The sequence below is a fragment of the Gouania willdenowi genome, chromosome 6, assembly GCF_900634775.1.
Source record: "Gouania willdenowi chromosome 6, fGouWil2.1, whole genome shotgun sequence".
NCBI classification, from domain to species: Eukaryota; Metazoa; Chordata; class Actinopteri; order Blenniiformes; family Gobiesocidae; genus Gouania; species Gouania willdenowi.
In genome coordinates this window covers 57058406-57083284 of record NC_041049.1, presented here as the reverse complement: position 1 = coordinate 57083284, position 24879 = coordinate 57058406, and the positions used below count along the sequence as shown (strand labels likewise).

The following is a 24879-nucleotide window of genomic DNA, read 5'->3' as shown; positions in this document are numbered from 1 at the left end:
ATTGTGTTCTTGGGCAAGGCACTTCACCCACATTGCCTAGTATGAATGTAGTGTGTGAGTGAGTGTTGGTCGGAGGGGCCGATGGCGCACAATGGCAGCGCCTTTGTCAGTCTGCCCCAGTGCAGCTGTGGCTACAACAGTAGCTTACCAGCACTAAGTGTGGAGTGAAAGAATAATGCCTTAATTCTGTAAAGCAACTTTGAATGTCTATGATATATAAAATGAATGCATTATTACTATTTAATTGAGCTTCTTTGTACTTGTGTATTTTATGTATGATTTTTTGTACTATTTCAATCAAGAAACAGTACTTCTACTTGAGTAGTATGTATCAGTACTCTTTACACCTCTGCCTATTTAACACCCACTGTGAACTACAAATAGGCACCAGAAGTATGCGCGCAGCAATGGACCCTGTATCTGAACTTTCACTTCGTTTAGTTTCTGTGTTTAGATGGCTTTTATTGTGAAAAACTAACAGGAAATCCTTGCTTACGGTGACCGGAAGCACGTCTCTGCCAGCGTCAGTGTGATTAGCGGCAGTGATATTTGTAAACAGTGGCAAAGCCCCCCTCTTTAACGCCGGATAATGGGCTCCAGCGGCGGGATACAGATCCCCAACCGTCTTCCACTACTGCTGAGTCATGAAGGAGTGCTTCTGCCGGGCTCCACCGTCCGCTTCAGCGTGGACTCCCCGCGGAACATGCAGCTGGTGAGCCAGCGGCTGCTAAAGGGAACGTCTCTGAAGAGCACCATCATCGGAGTGATCCCCAACACCAGGGACCCGGGGCAAGACATCGACGACCTACCCGCTTTACACAAGTATGCACCGTCCGCTGCGGTGGCTTTAAAATTACGTTAAACGCGTAACAAGAAGATGGGTGTTATTATGTAATGAAGGTGTTGTAAAACGCTGAACCCTCTCGACCTCTAAACCAGGACTGTCGAACTCAATGCATTCGAATTAACCTTAGAATATTATATATCCTACTCAAGTAGAGGTACTGTTGCTTGATTGAAATTGTACTCAAGTACAAGTAAAAAGTAGCTCAATTAAATAGTACTCAAAGTACAAGTTACTAGTTACTTTCACTCCCCACATTTATTTTTGGTAATAAATCTTGCCATTATTCCTTGCATACAGTAAACATCTCATGTATAAACTTAAAAAGGAAGAGGCCAAATGTTGCACAATTGGAACTTAATTTATTTTTTATAAAATAAAAGGTTTGTCAAAAAGTACATTTCTGTTTGAAAGAAAATAACGCCAACAAATTCGATTCCGAATTTTAAAAAAAATGGTCTGGCTAAATAACCTTCATTTAATGCTGTTTTGGTGCAGTGCACTAGTTTAATCTGATTGGTCAGCTATGATGTGATGCATTTGATTGTTGTCTGGTCATTTCACTTTTTGTAGCTTCACAATGTTCGTTGATCATTTTAAAACAAAAATGTATAATTTACTCAGTAGCGGTTGGGTGGAGAAATGTAACATATTACTTATTTTAAAACCTATTTAAGTACAACTAAAATTACTGGTTTAGAAATATACTCAAAAAAGTACAAGTACCCATAAAAGCAACTCAGTTACAGTACTTCACCTCTGGAGGAACATAACAAACAATTTCTAAATACTAACAATGAAAATAAACCAAAGCACAATCCGAAAATGTTAAAATTCATCAGACTTTTTGCACAAAACATGATGAGCACCTAGGGCTGGATGATATGGGCCAAAATTTATATCTCTATATTTTCTGAAAATGGCGATATATATCCAATATAAATCTCAATATTTTTGACTCCATAAAGTCTGACCAGACAATTCTAGGTCAAATTTGCTGATGCAAAATGCCACACAGGCACATTTATTAACAAACAGCTGCACAATATGTGACACTTTTGGCTTTTTCCCCTATAAGAGACAGCATGTGTGAGTGAGTTCTGTAGTGTGGCTTGTTTAGGGAAAGGTATGGTTTGGCACGCACTCAGAAATCCATCTAACTCTCCTTTTAATGTTGTTCTGAGAAGTAGCAAAAGCAGCAACTCCTAAAACAAGTATTATAATAGAAAATAAGCTATGAAATAAAAAATATATCGATAATGGGCAATATTGTAATCTTCTATATCACCATAACAGAAATCTCGATATATCTTGACTCTCAATATATTGCCCAGGCTTATAAGCAACTAGACATTTCTTAAGACAAGTTTACAGATCACAGTGAGTTTGGTTTGCTATGATTTTTATGTCCTATCTGCTGCTCTTATGAAAACAAATATCAGACGGTGCGCAAATAAGGAAAAGCAGTTATTTTTGAATAAATAATTGTACGTAATGTTTTCTGTCAGACATGTCATGGTAGAAAAAAGAAAATTAAATAGTGGCCACAAAATATTGGATGGATACCTCGTTGAAGCGACTTAATGTTTCTGTTTTAAAATATGACATGTTGTACACATGTACATTGTTTTATTGTTTCATATTTTACATTATACCAATTTCAAATTGTAAAAGTACAATTCCAACACTTACGGTTGACAACATGCAAAAACACATAATTTCCTGTTTACAACACTTGCTGCGAGAGTCCACGTTACATCGTAAAGCCCTGTTATGCGTGTATACTTATTTCGTGGCCACAAATTACTTTTCTGTGCACACTTCATAGCTATTTTGTGACCATAATTCAATGTTGTCTGATTGGATGATCTGGCAGGCCATTTTTGGCCCACAGGCCGCATGTTAAATACCACTTTTCCATACAAACCTCAACAACTTGAAAATAACTATTTTTCAGGATCCAAAATGGCAGATGAAAAATTCCCTGTGTTTAGAGAATGGTCTTTAATTCAGGCCCATCTAAAGAAGAATACTTAGTAAAGGAAAGAAACATCACTTTTCTAAGTATAAACCCTCACCACAACCTCATAAATATTCCCCCCTATTTTATTGTTGGAACAGCTACACTAATATTTTAAATAATATTAAAGACTGCTCCTTCTATCCTAGACCTTTCAGTCTATTTATTTCAGACATGAACTGTTCTAGAAAGATCTGCAGAGACCTTGCAGTTACGAAATTGGTCTTTGAACTTTTACCAGGAGTGTTCCAGCACAGTTACAAAATTGTAGTTTCCTGTGTAGGAAAATGATTTACTTGTAAAAGCCAGTCTGAATGGATTTAGATGTTTTACATAATAAAGAGACAGAAGTATCAGGTTAGTGAGTCTTAAACTGTTTATAGCAGCTATCTGAATCATCAAATCCACAAAATCTGTTGAGCCTGTGCCAACATCATTCTAGTTGGGTAACCTCCATTTAGATAAACAACTCACAGAGACTTTTTTTGTTGCTGCATATTTTCTCAGAACAGTCAAGTCCACCATTGACAGTTCTGTTCCCTGAGAGATGGTGAAACAACTGCGCCACCATATAAATGGTGTTCAACCATTTACTGCAAGAGGGAACAGAATATTTCGGAAACTGGGGGCAGGGGTAGAATAGCGATTTGAAAAGTGAGGGTGTTCCAAGTGTATGGGCAACCGTCGACTCCCAATTAATTTTATTAATATAATTTACTTAATTTAATTATGATTTTCCCAGAGAACTTTAAAATGAGGTAAACATTTTAACCTATTTTCTTTGGCCATTTTGCAACTTCTTTTGGCCCCTTTTTGCCCCTTTTCATAACTATTGACGCTTTTTTGTTTTTTCAGATTTTAGCTTCTTTTTGTCAATATCACTTTTTCCTCATTTTTCGTCAATTTTTGCTAGTTCTTTTTGACACTTAACTTTAGTCCAATAAATAACTTTATTTCCCTACTTTTTGCCTCTTTTTTGTGGTCTTTTTTCACTATTGTTTGCCACATTTTGCTCAGTGAAGCTACCTTTTGCCATTACTTAGCACCTGTTTCCTCTTTTTGTCAATTTTATTTGCCACTCTTGACTGCTTTTGGCCCATTTTAGTCACTTTTCACTCTTGTCTTGCTATGTTTTTGGACCATTTTTTCCCACCTGTTACTAATTTTTTTGTCACTTTACTTACACTTCACTCATTGCTGTTAACTCTTTGTTTACCTTCTCGGAACAGCGGCTTCGTCAAATGGCTGGCTATGATTTACTTGATAATAATAAATAAAATTAAGGCATAAAAAGCCACATATTGACCATCACTGACTTAATAACTTCTACTTGGTGTCACTGTTAATGTAGTGGGCTGGTCTGGACACAAAAGGACAGGGCTTAATTTTTGTCTCAGTCCACCCCTGGTGGGCACGGTGTATTTACTCCATAAGAGACTCACTTTAATGTCCCTTTGCTTCCTGAATATGAGCCATGTGCTTTAGTAATGTCTTAGGATGAGATACTATACTTTTAACTTCACATACTTGGAACTGGGCATTTGAGCTATTAGTCCATATAGTTTTACCTGAGAACATGATTATTTTTTACATCAAAGATGTAGGATTGATAAACTTCTCACTTCTAAACAATAAAGGTTACAGAAATCAAACGAACATTCCTGATGTTGAACAACAAATAGTAATTAAAGCGAAACAAAATAATCCAATGTGCCTCTTCCCAGTATTTTATGATAGAGTGAATGTGAAACAGATGTTAATTAAATGAGAACAAATCAAGCTTTTCCAGTTCCCTTGATATGGTTGAGTTTTCAATCCACTGTGACTTCAGAAGCCGTGGCTGAGCACACATTTTAATCAAGGCCTTTAGTGATAAAACCTAATTACCATAGTTATGCAGAAATTCTTTGCAATCACAGAAGAGCAGGTGATGTAGCCAAATATAATGCAATTCAACACGTCTCCTTTCACAGCTGTGACACACCTTTCAACATCTTTCTTTTATCGGCTTTACATTCTTTTTAATGTGTTGTTCATCCTGTTTTGCTTTCACTAAAGTCAAACTGACGGTTTTTGTTTCTCGTTAGGATTGGGACTGCTGGGGTTGCGGTGCAGGTGGTGGGCAGTAACTGGCCGAAACCTCACTACACCCTCCTCATCACCGGACTCTGCCGCTTCAGTGTGACCAGTCTGTTGAAGGAACGACCTTTTGTCCTGGCAGAGGTAGAAATCATACAATCACCTATTTTTAGGGTGCATTCACACCGACGGATCATAGAGCGTTTTAACTGCTCCAGGGTTTGTTTGCTCGGATAGTCCGCCTTGTTTGGGCGGTGTGAATACTCAAAACAAAGTCTAGAGTGGATCAAACAGGCGAATTCTAGAGCAATTGTTCTTGTCGGTCTTTCCAGTCGAAGCCTAGAGTGATTAGGAGCACTGTGAACACAACCGCTCTTGGAGCGGATTAAACACAGGAAGTACTGGCGATGACGTACAGTGCACAGGATGGTGGAAGAGTTGGCAACAGTGCATAACAGGGCAATAAAATCACCAAAAGCATGGCAACTTGTTGCTGCCCTATTGTTGAATGTTGTGAAAAAACAAATGGAGAAGGCAGAAGTCTCAGCGCACACTTAAGCACTCGCTTTGACCCATAGATGAGAGCCTCTTCTTCAGGTTTCTGTTTTTCTGCCTAGAGAAGGTTTCTACTCAAGTAACGGTTGGCTCATGTAACTGCACCAGAGCCTATTTGGTGCGGATCAGAAGTTGTGCTCAGAATGCAAACCGAGCCAAACCAAGATGATAAAATGATCACCTGCCCACCGCCCATTCGAACCAAGTCCAGCACTAAACCGGTGTGAATGCTCCCTTACTTGTATTCTAAAAAGTTTTTGTTTTTTTTGTGATGATTTTCTGAGCAGTTGACGGAGCACGCAAGTGTATTTTATTTATGTTTCTGTGTCAGTTCAGTTCAGTTTATTAGCGATCAATCAATGCCACAAAAATACTATAAGGTAAAATACTGTATAATAAAGAGTCACATAAAGCCACATAAAATACTATAGGGTCATATTCTGAACAATAAGAAGTCCATACAAAATTAAAGTGCCTTGTTTAGAGTCATCACAGCTTGTGAAAAGAAACTGTTCAAATGGCGAGCAGTAGAACATTTGATAGAGCGTTACCTTTTCCCTGAAGGAAGCATTTAAAAAATGGCCCAGGCAGGGTGGCCTGAGGCGTCATTCACAATTTGCAAAGCTCGATTTAAGAGTCTGGCTTTATGTGTGGTCATTAGGAGCGGCAAATTTTGTACAGCCAACGGTCCTGTTGGCTGAGCGAACCACTTTGTTCAAAGCATTTTTTTTTTTCAGAGTGAGACTATCAAACCACACAGTAATACAATTGGTTAAGACACTCATTTACTCAATAGTAGAAGTTTAAAAGTATCTTAGCATTTTGGGTGAAGTCACGCCAGAACTGTAGTTACGTTTCTCCCTTCGTCGACATGGACCACACGTTAGTTGGCGTACAGCAGCGCCTCAGAAGTAGAATCTGGTTTCAGTTTGACGGAGATGCTCGTTACTACATCATGACGGTACTTGGTCCACGTTAAAAAGACCATTAATTGGATGGGGGGTGGAGGAGTTTTTACGACAGTGACATAATCAAAAGAGGGAGCGCTAAGTGCAAGTTAATTAGTTCTGCTTTAATATATGAGTCGGATTAAGTTAACATTTAATTTTTTATATATTTTTTTCTATATTGTGTGTTGGAATGTCAGTGCTAAATACATATTTTCATTGTTTTAATAGATTTATTTTTTGAAGCATTATTATTAATTTATACAATACATTTTAGTGAGGTTCGTACACATTTATACCCATAAATACAATCAATCAATCAATCAATCAATCAATCAATCAATCTTATACCCATTTTAAAATTGCTGCATTGGCTCCTCATGTGTTTCAGGATTGATTCTAAAGTTCTCTTACTGGTTTTTAGGTGCCTTAATGGTCTTGGGCCTTCTTATCTTTCAGAACTGATTTTACCCTATGAACCTTTCACTGATATCCTCTGACGCAGACCTTTTAGTAATCCATTCCCTACAGTCAGGACACGCACACATGGTGAGGCGTCGTTCCAGTTTTATGGCCCCTGGAACAGTCTGCTGGAGCATCTCAGGGCTGCAGAGAACATTCATATTTTTAAGAACAGGCTCAAGACCCACCTTTTCAAAATAGCTTTTAACTAATTATTTGTTCATTTTAGGATTGTTATCTTTCATGTTTTTATTGTTATTCTTTATGATGTTTTCATAGTTTTAGGATTCTTATCTTTTATGTTGTTTTCATACTTTTAGGATTGTCATCTTTTAGTTGTTTTCATACTTTTAGGATTATTCTTTTATGTTATTTTTATAGTTGTGAAATTTATATTTTAGGATTATGATTCCAGTGTTTCCTCAGGTGGAGTCCTCTGCACTTGGGGCTGTAATGAGTCGTGGTTGCAGTGGTGCTGTATCGTGGCCCTCAGTGATAGTGAATAGCTTTGCTATCTTGCTGTCCTGGGGGCTCTGTCTCAGCGCCCTGTGCCATCGGTCTCTGTCCTGCTCCTGGTGCAGACGGCTCCTTGTGATGTCTCCTTACCTAGCTCTTCTGTGCCCAGTCATGTGCCATTGTCTTTGTTTTAACTTGCGTGTCTGTGTGTGGTGTACGGGGTTTGTACGGGGTGGGTGTATTTTTAACTATGTAAAAGCACTTTGAGCTACATTTCTTTGTATGAAAAATGCTTTTTATAAATAAAGATTGATTGATTGATTGATCGACATGTTTCATAGCCAGTTTTCAAACCATTTGTGCGTTTTACATTTTCACAGATTTGTGCATTGTGGAAGTAATGCTCTATCTAAAGGGAACATCAGTAAGGCTTTTCAGAGAAGCAAGAAATGCACATAACTGTTTTTAATCATGGCTTGAACCGTAGGTGGAGCAGCTGGATAAACTGGAGCAGTACATGACGCCGTCAACACACAGCGTTTCAGCAGAAGATGGAGAGCTGGGGGAGTTGTCCCAGAGGTTTTACCAGGCTGCTGTTCAGGTAAAAGGAGATGTGTAGGTTAAAAAGCAATCATCCCTTCAAGGTGTTTCATAAAAACTGAGTTGTAATTTGGAAAATACGTGAGTGGAATTGATTAAAAGTGACTAAGAAAGAAAGATCCCTTTATGTTCAATGATAAACATGCAAAGATTGATGCGAACTGAATTTTTTGTTGGTCGTCTGTGCTAATTTCTTAAGGCTGCTGGAGACGATAATTTTTGTCAGATAAAGACATTCAGCCTCAGAGATCAACAAATTGTTGAAAACAAAATGTTTTTATTGCATTCTTTTTTGGGGGAGTTTGCCCCCAAAAAACTTTGTCTAAGTAACTACCTAGCGCAATTGTCCGTGTCTGGCAAAGAAACACAAGAAATTACAGTAAGAATGAAGTAAAAACACTTCTATACGTCCGTTTAGGGGACTCTACATCCCACAATGCAATGCATGAAACCTTTCTGATAAAGTGTTTTTAGTGGAGATGAAAACAAACTTTTACACAGCAAATTCAACCTTTTGCATCCTTTTTTTTTTTTTCAAACAAATGATCTTCAGTTCATTAATCAATGAGGCTTGCACTATGGATTTATCTGATTAAAAAAAAAAAAAAATTTCGTTAAGTGTGTAACATTTGATCGCAGGTTCTGTAAATTTTGTGTCTTTCCATACATTAAAAAGTTTAAGCCTTTCTCAAGGTGTGCATTGTACTTTTGGCCTGCCATGCTGGTTTTAAACTTTAAAATCTGGGGGGCTCCACCTCTGTCTGCATTAGAAAGAAAATGTATGTCTTAAGGTGCTTAGAGCTAAAATTAATTAGGATTAACATGTGTCAGAGAAACACAAAGCAGTCAGTTTTACAGCTTTTGAATGATATTTCAAAACAACAGAAATTGAACCACAGCAACATTGATAAACACACCACATTTTCATGTTTCCCATCTGTTTTCATTTGTGTATGCATGCCTGTGTGTAGTTATTAGGTATGCTGGACATGTCTGTTCCAGTCGTTGCTAAGTTCAGGCGCCTGTTGGACAGTCTACCCAGGGAAACCCTGCCAGATGTTGTTGCCTCCATGATCCGCACGTCGAACAAGGAAAAACTGCAGGTGAACCTCCTGCTCCTGCACTGATGATGATGTCACATGACTGAGTGTTTTTCATACAATATGATGCAATATGTTGCTAAGATTGTTCAGACACTGACTTCCTGTTCTGTGACTTGTGCTCTGAAGGTCCTGGATGCTGTGAGTTTAGAAGAGCGTTTCAAGAAGGCACTTCCTCTTCTGAACAAACAGATTGAGGGATTAAAACTTCTGCAGAAAACAAGGAAGATAAATCCTGACAACGAAAAAAGGGTAACAGATATTTCATATATATTCTTACAACCCTGTTATGGTTCTTGGTGGTGTCCAACACAGAAATGTATTTTCTTCATGGATTTATGTTAATGTATAGTTCAGTGTCGTACAGAATGAGTTTGAGGTATAGATCAAGAAAACTCGAGACATAGGCTGTGTTTTATATGGCACACTAACGCACTATACACTGTGAACTCAATGAGTACAAACTGTCTACTACACTATATACCATAAGTATATATGATGATGACTGTTCCCACTGAAGTATACTTCCTAGTTTCCCAAGATGCATTTCAAACCTACGACAAAAACTTGAAGCACACTGAGTCTAAATATCTTCCTTGATTCGCCATCTTTGAAAGTTCTGAAAGCATTTTAAGAGAAAGTGACCAAGAAGAATATCAACATGTGGTCATTTGATCCATGGAACTCACATTTCATTCCGACATTTCAGAGATTCCATAATGTCTGCCATTTACTACTGACAAAACTTCTGGTTAAAGGTCCAGTATTATGCTATTTTTCACTCATCTCCATTTGTTCTAAGAACCCCAAATATAGTATTTGAGATGTATTTTCCCAAACACACCTGTTTTCCAGAGATTTAGCCCTCTTAAAAGTAATTTTAATGACGCTTCTAAAAACGGGCTGTTTTGGGGCAGCTTTATTACCATAGCGATTTTTTTTTTGCTATGCACGCACTCTTGTTATTGTTTTCAGCCAAAAAACTGTACAGTAAAACACATGAGCGGCTATTGTGATTGTGAGTCAGACAAAAGCTGCTTCAGGGTGTGTTTATCACATCAACAGCAGCAGCAGCAGCGGTGATAGCTGTTTCAAACACTCACCAGAGCCGCTACGTCGCCTTCGTGTCATCCTCCCCACTACTGATGATAGGAATAGTCCCTTCAAGGGGATAGTCCACTGTTTTGTCCAACCGCTGCATTGCATTGGGTCACAAAAACGTCAGAACATCTCAAAGGAGATACGAGGCCATTTAACGGGTACTAAAATTGGAACTGATTGTAACTGCTCCCTGGGTTCTACTCCATGGCTGCCCACTGCTCCTCAGGAAGGGATTACATGCAGAGAACACATTGCCAGTATGTTGCTTTACATATATGACAATCAAGTATAATGTCTATTCTCTATTAAACAGCAGTGTTTGTTTTACCTGTGAGGTAGTTTGAGGGAAGAGCTCACTTTCTTATTGGGTAGGAGGAGCCAGGATTGTCAGGAGGAGGAGTTTCCTCTCTGTGACATCACCTGGCGAGAAAAGTCCAACTCGCCGTTTTGGAGCTGACTTTTTACAAAATATGGAATAACAAGGAAGGGAGGAAACCGAACTTTTTCAACTATGGCTTTCTGAATGAGGGCCAAATTGGATGCTCTAAAGGCTCCTGGGTCTTGAGTTCGACACAAGTGCGATATAGTAATTTTGACATGAAACAGTATGAGTAGTACGTTAGTATGCCTTACCATAGTGTACAGTAGATACATGTGCTTTTACGTAAATGCCTCTATTTGAATGATTAGGTACTCTCAGTGCGTAAGGGTGGAGTGTTCCCTGGTCGGCAGTTTAATCTGGAGGATGAGGACGAGGATGAGGATGGTGATGACACAGCCTCCTTAGAGAGGAAGGTCCACAATGCCAACATGCCTGACGCTGCACTCAAAGTTTGCCGAAAAGAACTGAAGAGGTGGGATATATAGTATTAATGAATTAATATTAGCTCTTCATTTTTTTCCTCCAAACTGTATATTTAATGGGATGCTTGTCTTGAATTCAAAAACCTGCCTCGTTTGCCAACCCCTGGCGTTTGATGTTGTTTTTGTGTTTTCAGATTGAAGAAGATGCCTCAGTCCATGCCTGAGTACGCCCTTACCAGAAACTACTTGGACCTGATGGTGGAGTTACCTTGGAGCAAAAGCACCAAAGGTAAATCTAACCTACAGACATATTTGAGGAGGTTTAAACTCAGGGATGCACAGAAGTAAACGCAGATCCTCCATAATCCTGAATCATTTCTGAACACTTGTTTAGATTTCTTTTATTCTTTTACACCCTAATCTTTCACATTCCTCAGACTGCCTGGACATTCGAGCTGCTCGTACTCTGCTGGACAATGATCACTACGCCATGGACAAACTGAAGAAACGTGTGGTGGAGTATTTAGCCGTCAGGCAGCTGAAGACTTCACTGAAGGTGCTTCCTCAAAAAAAAAACTACAAACCCTTCCACAAAGTTTGAGGAAAATTTGCAAATTCTAATTGAAACATTAAACGCACATTGCATTTTTTTTTTAATCAAGAAGACTGAAACCAAGGCAAAATGGTCATTTACTCTAAAAAAAAAAACAACTAAAATCACTTAATAAATCACATCATTAGCTTCTCCTTTTGAATCAGAGGCCGTAAACTATCAGGGCAGATTTTATTCTGTTTTGTGAAGCACTGTGTTTTTACTGTAAAGCACTTTGTGATTTCTATCTATGAAAGGTGCTATATAAATAAAATTTAATTACTTATTATCTGGTTAAAGAGTAACTAAACCCCTGCTTTCTCCTGACCTGTCACTAGGAGGGAAATTCAAAAAATGCCTTGATTATGGGCAGGGCCCCTGGAGCAGTTAAGGCACGCCCAGTCTACTATAAAATCTCCAATGAACAATGCTATGCTAACTAGCTACTCATTACTCAATATACCTCTATTCACTCTTCTCTCAATCAAACTACTCACCACAGATTGTAGAGCCCACAGGTGCTAGTTTTTATAAAAGGGGCGGGGCTAACAGCTTGTTTGTGACACAAGATTGTCCTAAAACATCACATGATCTTGTTCTCAGCCAATAGCAAAAATCAATTGTAATCGCTGGGTTTCAACCCATAGAGGGCAGTCACTCTTACATTTTACAACTAAATATGCCAAATTGAAATACTAAAATGTTGAGAGAGACCAGGATTAATCACCGACACTACTTCATACACATACATTTGTATTGAGCAGAAAAAAGTGGTTTTGGGGTTTAATTATTCATTAAGATCCAGATAAACCAACAGCCTAAAAGTTGTCTCCCCTCACACACACACAGTTCCCTCTTTTTGTATTTAGTTTCAATTAAATATTACTCTATAAGAGATTAAAGATGGGCTACAAGTTGTATTATGTGAGTCTTCTTGCTTGGTGTCTTCAGGGCCCAATTCTCTGCTTCGTGGGTCCTCCTGGAGTGGGTAAGACGAGTGTGGGTCGTTCTGTTGCCAGGACTCTGGGCAGAGAGTTTCACCGTATCGCTCTGGGTGGAGTCTGTGATCAGTCTGACATCCGCGGACACAGGTATGCTCATGATGTGCTGCTCCATTTAGTTTTTTCCCCAGTGCTTCATGGCATCAGTTGAAGGGCCTTTTTAAACATAATTCATCAACACAACATGAGATAAATCAAATCATATTTTTAACATCAGTCTTTTATTTAGAGAGGGTTGTGAAAAGGGCGTTGGCCTTCCCTTTAATGCTTTCTCATTCTACTTTTCACGTGTTTGGTGTCTGTTTTTGTGTTGCCATATTGTCAGACGTACGTATGTAGGCAGCATGCCAGGGCGTATAATCAATGGTTTGAAGACCGTGGGCGTCAACAACCCCGTCTTCCTCCTGGACGAGGTGGACAAACTGGGAAAAAGCCTGCAAGGAGACCCTGCAGCTGCTCTGTTAGAGGTTAGTCTCTTTTTTTTCATCACAGAATGGCCACGGTTACATGATGGTTTTTTTTAATTCAGAATTAATGATTAAAAATTAAATAATTCAGAATTAAAGTATTCTGCTTCGGATTTACATTGAAATAGTAATTCCAAATTGAGTTTTACATGGAAAACATGTTTAATTGCATTTATTAAGTTCCGCTTTAGGCCTATAGACGTATTCATATCTAGTGGAAGAAAACAGATGGCTGTACTTTGGCAAATCAAAGCCAACAGTTGCAATGGCTGCTCTACCTACATCTACAGGATGTTAAATGGAAGGAGAACCCACACGTCATTTGTGAAGCTATGTGACCTGGGGCAGGGCTTCCTGTCCCCCGATAAGGCTTATTTCGTTCGCCGATGTCCGTAAATGTTCACATTTTTATGCTTCCGTCCATCCACTCTATTCATTAGACGAATAACTTCTAAGGCTCTTATTAAATAAATAGTCTTGGCTTAAGTCCAACGCTTGCTTCTGGGGTCCATCCTGGATTATGTGCTCGCCAGCATAGAATATATGCTTCATCGTGACAGGTCAAGAAAACAAGCATGCGCAGAACGCCCGTAATTAGTTTAAAGCAATGAACGTAATCATGATCAAGGAATTATTTAATTTGGAACTAAAACCAGAATAAACCAGCCACCGACTTCGAATTTGGAATGGCCATTGTAATTCGGATATAGGTGTTTACAAGGAGGTCATTTTTAATTTTTTTAAAGAGGATTTCATTTGTATTCTGAATCAAAGGGGGAATTACACTCATGTAAACATAGACAGTATGTGGTACTGTATTTAGGTAGTTTTTCAATTTGTCTTTTAAAGCCCATTAACCATAAGTCACAATGTCTGAATAGAGCAGAAAGACAAAGTTGCTCTCTTGACCCCTTTTCAATTATTTGTTAAAAAGTCTTAAGTAAACACTCTTTGTTGTATTATATATGATTGTATTTGTTGTACATTCCCAGATAATAGTGTGAGAAAGCTGACAGGAGGTAATCACAGATTAAAACAGGATGTGATTTTACTTTTTCTTAACATTATATATCAATATCAAAAACAGCAGGGATGGGTAAGCATAACATCAACATTTTTATTGATCTTCTTTGACATAAGAATCTGTCTTTCCTTCCTAAATAGTCTCACTGCTTATTACTAACATCGTGACTTTTTTTGGTGAAAAACTAACATCAGCATTAAAATAATTTCCCCCTTCACTTAAGGTTCTGGACCCAGAGCAAAACCACAGCTTCACAGATCATTACCTCAATGTAGCATTTGACCTCTCCCAAGTGCTCTTTATCGCCACTGCCAACACCACCGCCACTATACCGCCAGCCTTGTTAGACCGGATGGAGGTGCTGCAGGTCCCAGGTGGGTTTAGTCTGGAGTCTCTCCAATCTTACACAAAGTAAATGTGATCTCAATTATGTCCATATAATCCAAAAAATACACATTTCATGGTGTATGTTGTTAAATTCAAATAATAGGTGAAACTTTTGTTAGAACTGAGGCACGTTTCAGCACTCAAATCTAAAATTGTTCAAAAACCATTACCCAGCTGCAGTTCTTTGTGTTAAATCCATTCCTCGTTTCAGGATATACCCAAGAGGAAAAGGTAGAGATCGCTCACCGTCACCTGATCCCAAACCAACTAGAGCAGCATGGACTAACCCCTCAACAGCTTCACATACCCCAAGATACCACACAGGCCATAATCAGCAGGTACTCATGTGCGCCCCATGTACAGTTTTTCTTTTTCATTCACTATTAGTGTCCAGAGTTTCTGTATTTATTGCGTCAGTAGAAGAAACAGGATTTGGGGCCTCATTTATAAAGGAAGGCATAGGATGTACAGTATAATGAACAGGGTTCTCACCAGGAATTTTTTACAGCGTGGGGAAATTGCGTGGCACCGAGTGCCACCGACGCAGCGATTTTTAATTTTATAACTTTCTGAGGGCCAAATTTAGTGAAAAAGCTAAAAACTAAAGCTAAAGTACTTTTTTTCCTTTATTACTGCCTTACTTAAAGGTGCAGTCTGCGACCCTTATAAAAGTGACTTTTTGTCATATTTGCTGAAGCATTCACTATTAGGGATGTAACGATTAATCGTAAGGCAGTTAAAAATCGATTCATAAGTATCACGATTCACATCGATACTGTGAAAATTGAATCGCAGTACTTTTTTTAACCAGCAGAGGCTATCCAGAAGTGTTGGCGGCGGGCGGAATCTGCTAATACTTTCTTTCTGGCCGCCTTCTACTTTTAAACATGTTCATAAATGATTCCTTACCCCTGTAATATTACGTGGCTATCTGTAAAAGTCACGTTTTTCTATTAGCTCTGTCTGCTAGCATAGCATCTCTTCTTCACTGCAAGATATCTGCATGCCAACTGACCACTGGGTTACAGCGCCCTCTGCTGGTCCAAACAAATATCTGACCTAAATACAGTGAAATCAATCAACAATAATATGAATAAAAATCTCCCTCTCAGTTATACGCTGTAGAGAAAAAAAGTGCCTTTAACTTTGATTTAAAAATGTTTACATTGGATGCTGACTTAAGCTCTGCTGGCAGTTTGTTCCACTTCTTTGCAGCATAACAACTAAAAGCAGCATCACCATGTTTGGGTCCCCCTCGAAAACGAGATGCTACATCTCAAGGGGTTTTCCTCAAATAAATTTAAATTTTTGTGAGCTCTGGGCTCCACTATCTGACCTGTGTCCATAGATCTGAGAGACCTGCTGGGTTCATACCTGACTAACATCTCACTGATGTATTCTGGACCAAACCCATTCACAGATTTATACAGCAGCTGCAGAACTTTAAAGTCTATTCTGAGGCTGACTGGGAGCCAGTGTAAAGACTTTAAAACTGGACTAATGTGTTCTGACCTCTTTGTTCTGGTTAAGACACGAGCTGCAATGTTCTGAACCAGCTGTAGCTGTTTGATGATCTTTTGAGGGATTCCTGTCAGAAGACCATTACAATAGTCCAGTCTGCTGGAGATAAAAGCATGGACCAGTTTCTCCTGATCTTTCTGAGCCATTAAACCTTTCACTCTGGAGATGTTCTTTAGGTGGTAGAAGGCTGTTTTTGGGTAGATTTGATCTGACTGCTGAATGTCAGGACTCAGTCTTTAGCTTTTATGGGGGAACCTCCTGTTACAATTTGTTGTTTTATGCATGTAATTAAGGGTGTGCGATCTGACGATATTAGATCGCGAAGGATTAAAACATTACGGCGATCTGCCACATCACAGAGATTGTAGAAATTTCTGTAGTGTGCATTTCTTCTCACACAGTGCCTTGTCTGTGTCATATGTCTATGGCCCATGCACAGAACATCCAAAGGTTTTTTTCTCTGCCAAATCACACCATTTGCTAGTCAGGCTAATGTTAGTACTATAGACACAGCAAAGAATGAATCAGAGCTCCATCAGCGCAGAAAGTACTCTCCGCTTGTTATGTAGCAAATGTTGCTAATGCTACCCCACTTTTGTTAAACAAAAAGGCTGTGTTTGACGAAAATAATTTGTCAGCCTTTTTGTTTGATGTTAATTGTACTTGGAACAAGTTTGATAAATTGCTTATGTATATTTTTTAAAATGCTTAAAAAGTACCCTGACTTACAGTAAGTGGTCTTTTATCCCTTTTTTCCATTTAGGGCGATCATTTTAAGTAGGTGAATTGATATGTTTTATTGGTAAATATCTTTAAAATAGTCTAAATGATCTGAATGAAAAAAATTGCAATAAAACCGTGATTTTGATTTTACAAAGAAAAAATTGTGAAATCATTTTTTTTCCATATCGCCCGGCCCTACATGTAGTATTGGTTTTTTCTTTCAACGCAGTTACACTCGAGAAGCTGGTGTGCGCTCCTTGGAGAGAAAGATCGGAGCAATCTGCCGCGCCGTGGCTGTCAAGGTCGCAGAAGGTCAAAGACTTGCCAAGACAAACACTGTGACGGAGAATTCAACACAGCACAAAGGTGAGATCCTGAACCGGATATCTAATACATTATCTTATCACCAAGGAAGAGGTAGAGACCGTAAAGCTGCAGCTTTTTGAACAATACCTGACTCACTCACTCTTCTCTGATAAAACACAACCTCAGCTTTAGATTATAGCTGCAAAAATGTGTTTTAAAAGTAACTGCCTATAGCGTTTAAAGATCCTGAATTATTCATCTAGAATGTTTCTCTTCTGATCAGTATCAGTGTCTATTATCGATGAGAGGAAGTAAACGTCCATTACAGCAGTCCAACAACCAATTTAAAGACCAAGTTTGGAAAGAAGTTTTGCATTTGCACATCATATGGAAAAAGGGACATAATGTGCTGTGCATCATGACTTCTTAACTTAACCCATCCTTGGACCACATGTTGGATGTCAATGCTGTAACACTTGGGCGATACACAGTGTGGCAGAGTGTGAGGATTTTAAAGGACTGGCTCATGTTGGCTGTGGATTCTGTACTCTTCCTGAGTTTTCTCATGGGACCTCATGCCTATTCCAATTTTAATCATTTTGGGATTCTCTCCTCTTTTCTCTGAACCTTTTAATGACATTCATCAGTAAGAAATTGACTGTTTTAAAAAGACAAAACAAAGACCGAGAAGAATACAAGACTGTCAGGTAAAATTGCTGATAGTCATGAGATAAACCATAGAACATAAATCTATAAAATCTGGATGAAGATGAAAGATATTAACTACAGTTTATAAACCATAGTTCATTTTGGTTTGTTAAATTAAGCTTATAACTGGACTTGTGTGTTTTCAGACAAGGCTGCTCCTCCAGAGATGCCCATAGTGATAGACCACATCGCCCTGAAAGACATCCTGGGACAACCTTTGTTTGAACTGGAGGTGAGCAGGTCATCAGGATGGAAACATGGAGAAGAATCAGCAGAAAATGAGCTGCTTTCATCATTCTTTAAGGCAGTGGTTCTCAAACTTTTCAGCCCGCAACCCCCAAAATAAAAGTGCCAGAAAGCGGGGACCACCACTGACAGGGCCATCTATAAGGGGGAATAAAGGGTAGAGCTTTTTGGGGCCCATCCATAAAGTCAGCAAAATGATGGTACATTGTTCTATGAATCTGTGATAACCACTTTTATTTATTTCTCTGAATAACATCCACTGTTATCCAGGAAGTTAATTATTTGCACCATAGTATATAGTCATCTTAAAGATGTAAATCCCGTTTTTAATCAGAAATGAAATGGGTTAAAAGTGACCAAAAATGGCGGAAAAGGTGTTGAAATGGGATTTAAAAAAACCACAGAAATTGCTTAAGTCACAAATTAGAGTGGCCAAAAACGGACAGAAAAAGTGGTAAAAAAGGGTTAAAAGTGTAAATATTGGCTAAAAAGTGGCAGAAAAAAGTAGGAACATTTAGTTTAAACTGGCAAATAATGGACAAGACAAATCATGAATGGGATTAAATTGGCAAAAATAAGCATGAAATATGGTGAAAAGAGGGTAAAAGTCACAATAATGGAACAACATCAGCGACATTAGGTGGAAAAAGTGTTGCAGAAAAGGCCTTTATATTTGATAGATTAGTGGCAGAAATTGAGCAAAAATGCATTAAAAGGAGCAGAATAATGGCAAGAAAAAGTAATGGAAAAAGGTTAAAATATGGAAATTTTGGTGTCGCGACCCCAAGGTTGAGAATGACTGCTCTAAAGAACTTGTTTGTGATGTCTGCACAGATGCTACTATTAGTTATCTCAGTTTGTTTTAATCCATTGTATGTTTTAATAGACATATTTTTCAGGTGGGTTGACTCTGTGCAGGTCCAAGGGCTCATTAGAAGCAAACATACTGTTCGTTTTGACAGATGTTCCTCTTTGTGTCTGAAGGTGTCCGAGAGGCTCACCCTGCCCGGCGTCGCCCTGGGCCTCGCCTGGACTCCGCTGGGCGGGGAGATCATGTTTGTAGAGGCCAGTCGGACTGAAGGGGAGGGACAGCTGACTCTCACTGGTCAGCTGGGTGACGTCATGAAGGAGTCTGCTCATCTGGCCATCAGCTGGCTCCGAGCCAATGCCAAAACCTACCAGATCACCAACAGTAAGTGTATATATGACGCACTAAAACAATCATCAGATTTTCACTGGGAACATTTGTTTACGGACACACAGCATCACGGTCGCCAACCTCTGCTTTAAGCCTTTCACAACAACACGTTGGGCCTCTGATTTTCCATGATTGCAGAAAACGGACTGTGTTTTTCTCTCTCGCTCTCTCTCTCTCTTTATTGATTCACAGGTTGGCAGTAATGAAAGGTTTTACAATAATGGTTTTGGACCATGTTACGCATTTTCATGGTATTTTTCCCGTTAAATTGGTAGCTGAGGGTCTAGCAGTGTGGCTAGTGCGCCAGTCCATCAAAAGGACAACACTCACTCCCATTCACTCTTACGGGGAATCTAGAGACTCCAATCAACCAAACAGCCATGTTTTTGGATAGTGGGAGTAAACCGGTGTACTCAGAGAAAACCCACACAAGCACAGGGAGAACATACAAAGTCCACACAGAAAAGACCCAAGTGTCCACCCCAGGGCTTGAACATCTGAAGTAAATAAAATGTCAAATAAACTTGAATATATTATCCTGTAACCGACCAGGCACATTTAATTTTTGATTACAACTACGTATAGCAATGCGTGCTCAAGGTGTTCCTTGGGGAACTATGCTAGATTATCACCCTCTTCATATAATAATTGATACCAAAGGCAAAAACAATAGTATTGTCTCTGATTTGTATACATTTATAGTCAAAACTTCATACTAGGGCTGGGTGATTTTGCCTACAAAAAAATTTCTCTGATTTTTTTAAAGAAAAATTTGAGTTTTGATTCGATATTTTTTTTCAATGCACTTAAAAATGGAAGGATTTTGACATCTCTTCGGATTTAGACTGGCGTGCATGCATGTGTCTACATCATTTATTTATTGCTAAGTTTTGGAAAAAACATTCTTTTTATTTAATTTTATCATTATTAGTTTATTTATTTATTTTTGATTTTTTTCTTTTCTTCCTCTTTTTTCTTAGTGGTCTTAAGCCTTGGCTGCATTCTGTGGGGATGCATGGGAGGGTGTGGGATGATATGTACAGGAACAATGGCTGCTCAGTGTGACCGACCACAAAACTACAAAATTGATCACAAAAAAAGACATTTTTCAGGAAATTAAAGAGTAAATTTCCTGAAGAAAGTTGTCTGAATAAATAAATCTTAACATATTAGTTGACTCTATTAAACATATTTCACATGTTTGGTGTGTGTGTGTGTTTTCATTTAAATTTGAAAAGCGCGTCTTGGAATCAATCTTTTGAATTAAATTATTATTATTTCTTGTCTATACAGTGTGTGTGAGTATTTATTAGTGGAGGACCTATACCAAGCACGAGTAACTTTAACTACATTCATCATCACCTTCACCAATTCAACAAATAACTTTTAGCTTTAAAATAAGGCTGGAACAAAGATAAAACTTGTGCACCACACAATCCCCCTATGCTGTGAAATATTCCTAGCGAGAACCCTGTAGTTGTGTATTTAATCAGCTGTTTTTTCTCTGTGTGTGTGTGCGTGTGCGTGTGTGTGCACGTGTGTGTGTGTGCGCGTGTAGTGGTGGGAGGTTCAGACCCATTGGAGGGAACAGACATCCACCTCCACTTCCCCGCCGGCGCTGTGACCAAGGATGGCCCCTCTGCTGGTGTTACCATAGTAACCTGCCTAGCGTCGCTGTTTAGCGGGCGGCTAGTCCGATCAGACGTTGCCATGACGGGAGAGATCACCCTGAGGGGGCTGGTGCTGCCGGTGAGTTCCTCTGTTTAGTACACACGTGTCATTCTGCCACCTTTCAACATCTGGATGAGTTTGGAGCACGACTTTAAAATACAAAACGCTTCTCTTGTCATCCATGTGACTTCTATAGTGTAACTGACTACAGTCTGGGTTTCATTCATTAAAGTTCATTTTTCACACCAGGTTTGTTATGGTTCATTATGAAATGGTTCATTACTGTCCTCAAAGGAAAGTGACGCAGCCATGTTTTCCTGTAATGCCACAGTGTGGTCAGCCTTTATATTCACGTGTGTCAAACTCAAAGCCCAGGGGACGAATTCAGCCCTTTAAGCCTAAGGCATTCAATTTGGCCCGCAGGATCATTTAAAATGACAGTAGTTGACATTAAGATGTTTTCTGTAACTAATTCAGTTGTAGATATCTCAGTCCCTCCAACAACACAAATTCAGTGAATCTCTACAATATTTGCAGAGCTCACAGGGTCCTCTAGGCTTAGACCAGGGGCTCTGACATCCTTGGTGATGACATTTGAAAAAAAAAAAAAAATCTTAGAAGAAGTCATCTCCTTAACTGAGGGCAAACTTGACACGCTACAGTTCATCCATCAGTGCCATCAAGCTGGAAAAAATGTGGATGATAAGGTTTTTATAATAGACCAAGTCTACAGGCATCTTGAAAGAAATCTTTGTACACAGATAGCTGTAGGGCTAGCCATCAGAGAAGCTACAGTACGTATCTGGTGAAGTTCTCAGATGATGCCATGGGAACAGTTGATCAATGTCTGTGAAGTGTTGTAATTACAGCTTTTTTGACTCCTACAACTCCATCGGACCCAGCATTACACATGGCACAGCACAAACTTGGATAAAAAAATTGATAATCTGTTTATGGGTCCGTGATTTTCGGAGAAGAGGTGTCCAAAACACGAAAGAACTGGTAATTGACTTCAGAGGCCTTTAACTGATGCTAGCATCATCCATGGTGAAAATGCACAAATTAAAAGTACCTGGGAACTGTGTTTGACGCTGAGCTAAAGTTTGTCCAGAACACAGTCAATATTTTATTTATTTTTTTTTTTTTTTTTGTCTGCACATGCTGTTGAAGGTTAACACTACAAGAAGTGCAATCTTTTAACAGCAATGCATATTTTGTTATTGCAATGAAATAAATTTATTTATTTCATTGCATAATTGTGACCATCACCAGCTCTCCCTAGGGAAGGGTAAGAAATACTTTATTAAAGGGAGGGTGTAAAAAAGAGAGGGCAGTGTTACACCAAGGTGAGGGGGTGGAGGGGGGTGGGGAAGTTAACAGGGAAGAGGGATACAAGATAGGAAATGGAATGGGTGGGGAGTAGTTGATAGGTTTCAAGTGATGCGATGTGAAATTGTGGTTGTGTATAACTATATTGTGCTTATTGTTGTGTTATCAAGCCAGTTTGATAAAACTGACTTGATAGAACACAGTCAATATTTAAATATGCTCAACGAAGGATTCAGTTGTTGCAGAAGCTCAACAAGTGTTTCTGAGGACATTCTCTCTTGTTTTTACCATTGGGTTATTGAAAGCCTTTCACCATTTTATTTTGTTTGCTGCTTTAAGAGACAGAAATTGTCTGAACCAAATTTGAACAACTGATTCTCTCCTCTGACTTTTCTCATATGCCCGCTAGTGGCGCTAAGATGCACCAAGGAAAACAAAGTATTTTATTCCTTCAGCTCTCAGGCTAATTAAATGCTGAAAAATAACTCACTGAGTGGTGGCTTTTGGCTAAATTGGAACCTCAGGCTGTTTTACTTGCTATTTTTATTTACTTTTTAATGTATCTTCGACATCGTATTTATGGAACTATTGTATTTATTGCTGATCTGTTGCTGAATGTTGCATTTGTTTGTTCAATTTAATGCAAAAAGGCAGAGTTACTCTAAACTGAATTATCCTTCTAAACTGAAACATATTATACCAGCCACGTTTAATCTCAAATTGTTTAAATAACCTCAACTTTTTCCCAAGATTCATTCATTTTCCCTAAATTATTCTACAGAATTTGCAGTGAAGATGCTGCCTTTAATACTTAACGTATCATTTATACATGAAAATGCAAACTAGGGCACAATCAGAGGTGCAAAGAGTACTGATATATCCTACTCAAGTAGAAGTACGTACTGTTACTTGATTGAAATTGTACTCAAGTACAAGTAAGTCATGCATAAAATATTCAAGTACAAGTAAAAAGTATGTCAATTAAATAGTACTCAAAGTAAACGTTACTAGTTAATTTCACCCCCACGTTTATTTTTGGTAATAAATCTTGCCACGGTTCCCTTGCATACAGTAAAAATATCATGTATAAACTTAAAAGGAAGAGACCAAATGTTGCACAGTTGGAACTTGATTTAATTTCCACAAAGGCATCTGTATAAAATAAAAGGTTTGTCAAAATGTACAATTATTTTTTAAATAAAATGACACCAATGAATTAAATTCAAAATAATAAAAAAAAAATTCTCATGTTCTAAGTATAGCTACATTTATGACCTCTAAAACTGAGAAAATAACCTCCATTCAATGCTGTTTTTTTCACGGTACATTACGTATAATCTGATTGTGATGCATTTGATTATTGTCTGGTCATTTTATTTTTTGTAGTTTCACAATAAAACTAATAATAATACTTTAATCAGTAACTGTTGGGTGTAGAAAATGTAATGATTACTTTCTTTTAAAACATTTTTACGTACAAATGAAAATGACTGATTTAGAAATATACTCAAAAAAGTACAAGTACCCATAAAAGCAACTCAATTACAGTAATACAAGTACTTGTAATCCATTACTTTCACCTCTGATAAAATCTGCATAGACCAAACTGTTCTGTATTTGGCTCTTGAACTAAAACAAGTTTGACAGCCATGCATAAGAAGTAGTTCAACTGTAACTTGTTTCTCTTGGATATGAAAACAGTCTGAGACGAGCTCACAGTTGTAGCTTTGATATAAGAAGTCAACCAATGTTGATTTTCTCTTAATCTTCTAACATTTTCTCACCAGGCAAAAGCTTGAGTAAATGCAAACAAACTATTAATTAATTTCACATTTACGTGAACAAATACAGATTTGAAGAGAATGTGTATTTATTCAGAGATGTAATTCCATCAAGATTATTTTTGTCTTCGTTTTGAATAAATTAAACCTTAACATACTATTCAAAAAGACAAAAATAATGTTGCTGAAATTACTGTTTGCTTATTGATGTGCCTTTGATGTGAGTGAACATGTCTAACTGTTGGTTGCTGTGTGGTCTGTAGGTGGGGGGGATAAAGGACAAGGTCCTGGCTGCTCACAGGGCGGGTGTGCGGCGCGTCATCCTCCCAAAACGCAACGAGAAGGACCTAGAGGAGCTCCCGGCCAATGTGCGAGCCGACCTGGACTTTGTGATGGCCGCCAACCTGGACGAGGTTTTAAACGCCTCCATCGACGGAGGCTTCCCGGGACCCAGCGGCTCCCTCACACACTCGCAGCTCACCAGCAAACTCTGAGCGCACACATTCTAGTCATCCTAACAGGCTAGCTGGAGCTAAATAAAGTTTATAGACAATACTACTAAGTGATTACAGTGCAGTAATTCACAGCAGCATTTCAATGCTAGAGATTCCAGCAAAATTCATTTTGAACAATATGTTAAGCTGAGGTTTCATTTATTCAAACAAGATTTTTCAGAATTTTTTTTATCTCCTGACATGTTTTGACTGTCAACTGCCAGTCTTTTCATCAGAGGAGTTCTGGTGATTGCCTTTGATGTTTCCTTTGAAGTTTCACTTGACTTCCAGCAAGAACTAAACAAAACAAAACCTTAACATACTGTTCAAAAAGAAGACCAAATTAATCTCGCTGGAACTATAGACCCATTTCAATGTGGACAAACATGAGCCACGTGACTGATGTGCGCACGCATACTTGGTGCAGAAATCATGTTGTTTACATGTGACTCTTGAAAAATGA

At 38.6% G+C, this 24879-nt stretch overlaps 1 protein-coding gene across 1 annotated transcript; it reads left to right on the top strand.

Annotated features, from left to right (window-relative positions):
- Positions 1-504: 504 nt before the first annotated feature.
- On the top strand, positions 505-24480 carry lonp2 (lon peptidase 2, peroxisomal). The gene is made up of 17 exons (XM_028451488.1): positions 505-822; positions 4952-5087; positions 7851-7964; positions 8935-9066; positions 9193-9315; positions 10855-11018; positions 11163-11257; positions 11406-11524; positions 12512-12651; positions 12887-13028; positions 14276-14426; positions 14651-14777; positions 16913-17049; positions 17844-17929; positions 18928-19135; positions 20700-20890; positions 24186-24480. Exons 1-17 carry the CDS (start codon positions 590-592, stop codon positions 24414-24416), a joined length of 2529 nt encoding a protein of 842 aa, XP_028307289.1. The 5' UTR covers positions 505-589; the 3' UTR covers positions 24417-24480.
- Positions 24481-24879: the final 399 nt, after the last annotated feature.

Bases quoted from the DNA above. Each gene is read 5' to 3' on its own strand.
- lonp2 (XM_028451488.1), top strand. From the start codon at position 590: ATGGGCTCCAGCGGCGGGATACAGATCCCCAACCGTCTTCCACTACTG. The intron at 7,965-8,934 runs GTAAAAGGAGAT...GCCTGTGTGTAG, and splicing joins TTTACCAGGCTGCTGTTCAG to TTATTAGGTATGCTGGACAT. The intron at 9,316-10,854 runs GTAACAGATATT...TTGAATGATTAG, and splicing joins ATCCTGACAACGAAAAAAGG to GTACTCTCAGTGCGTAAGGG.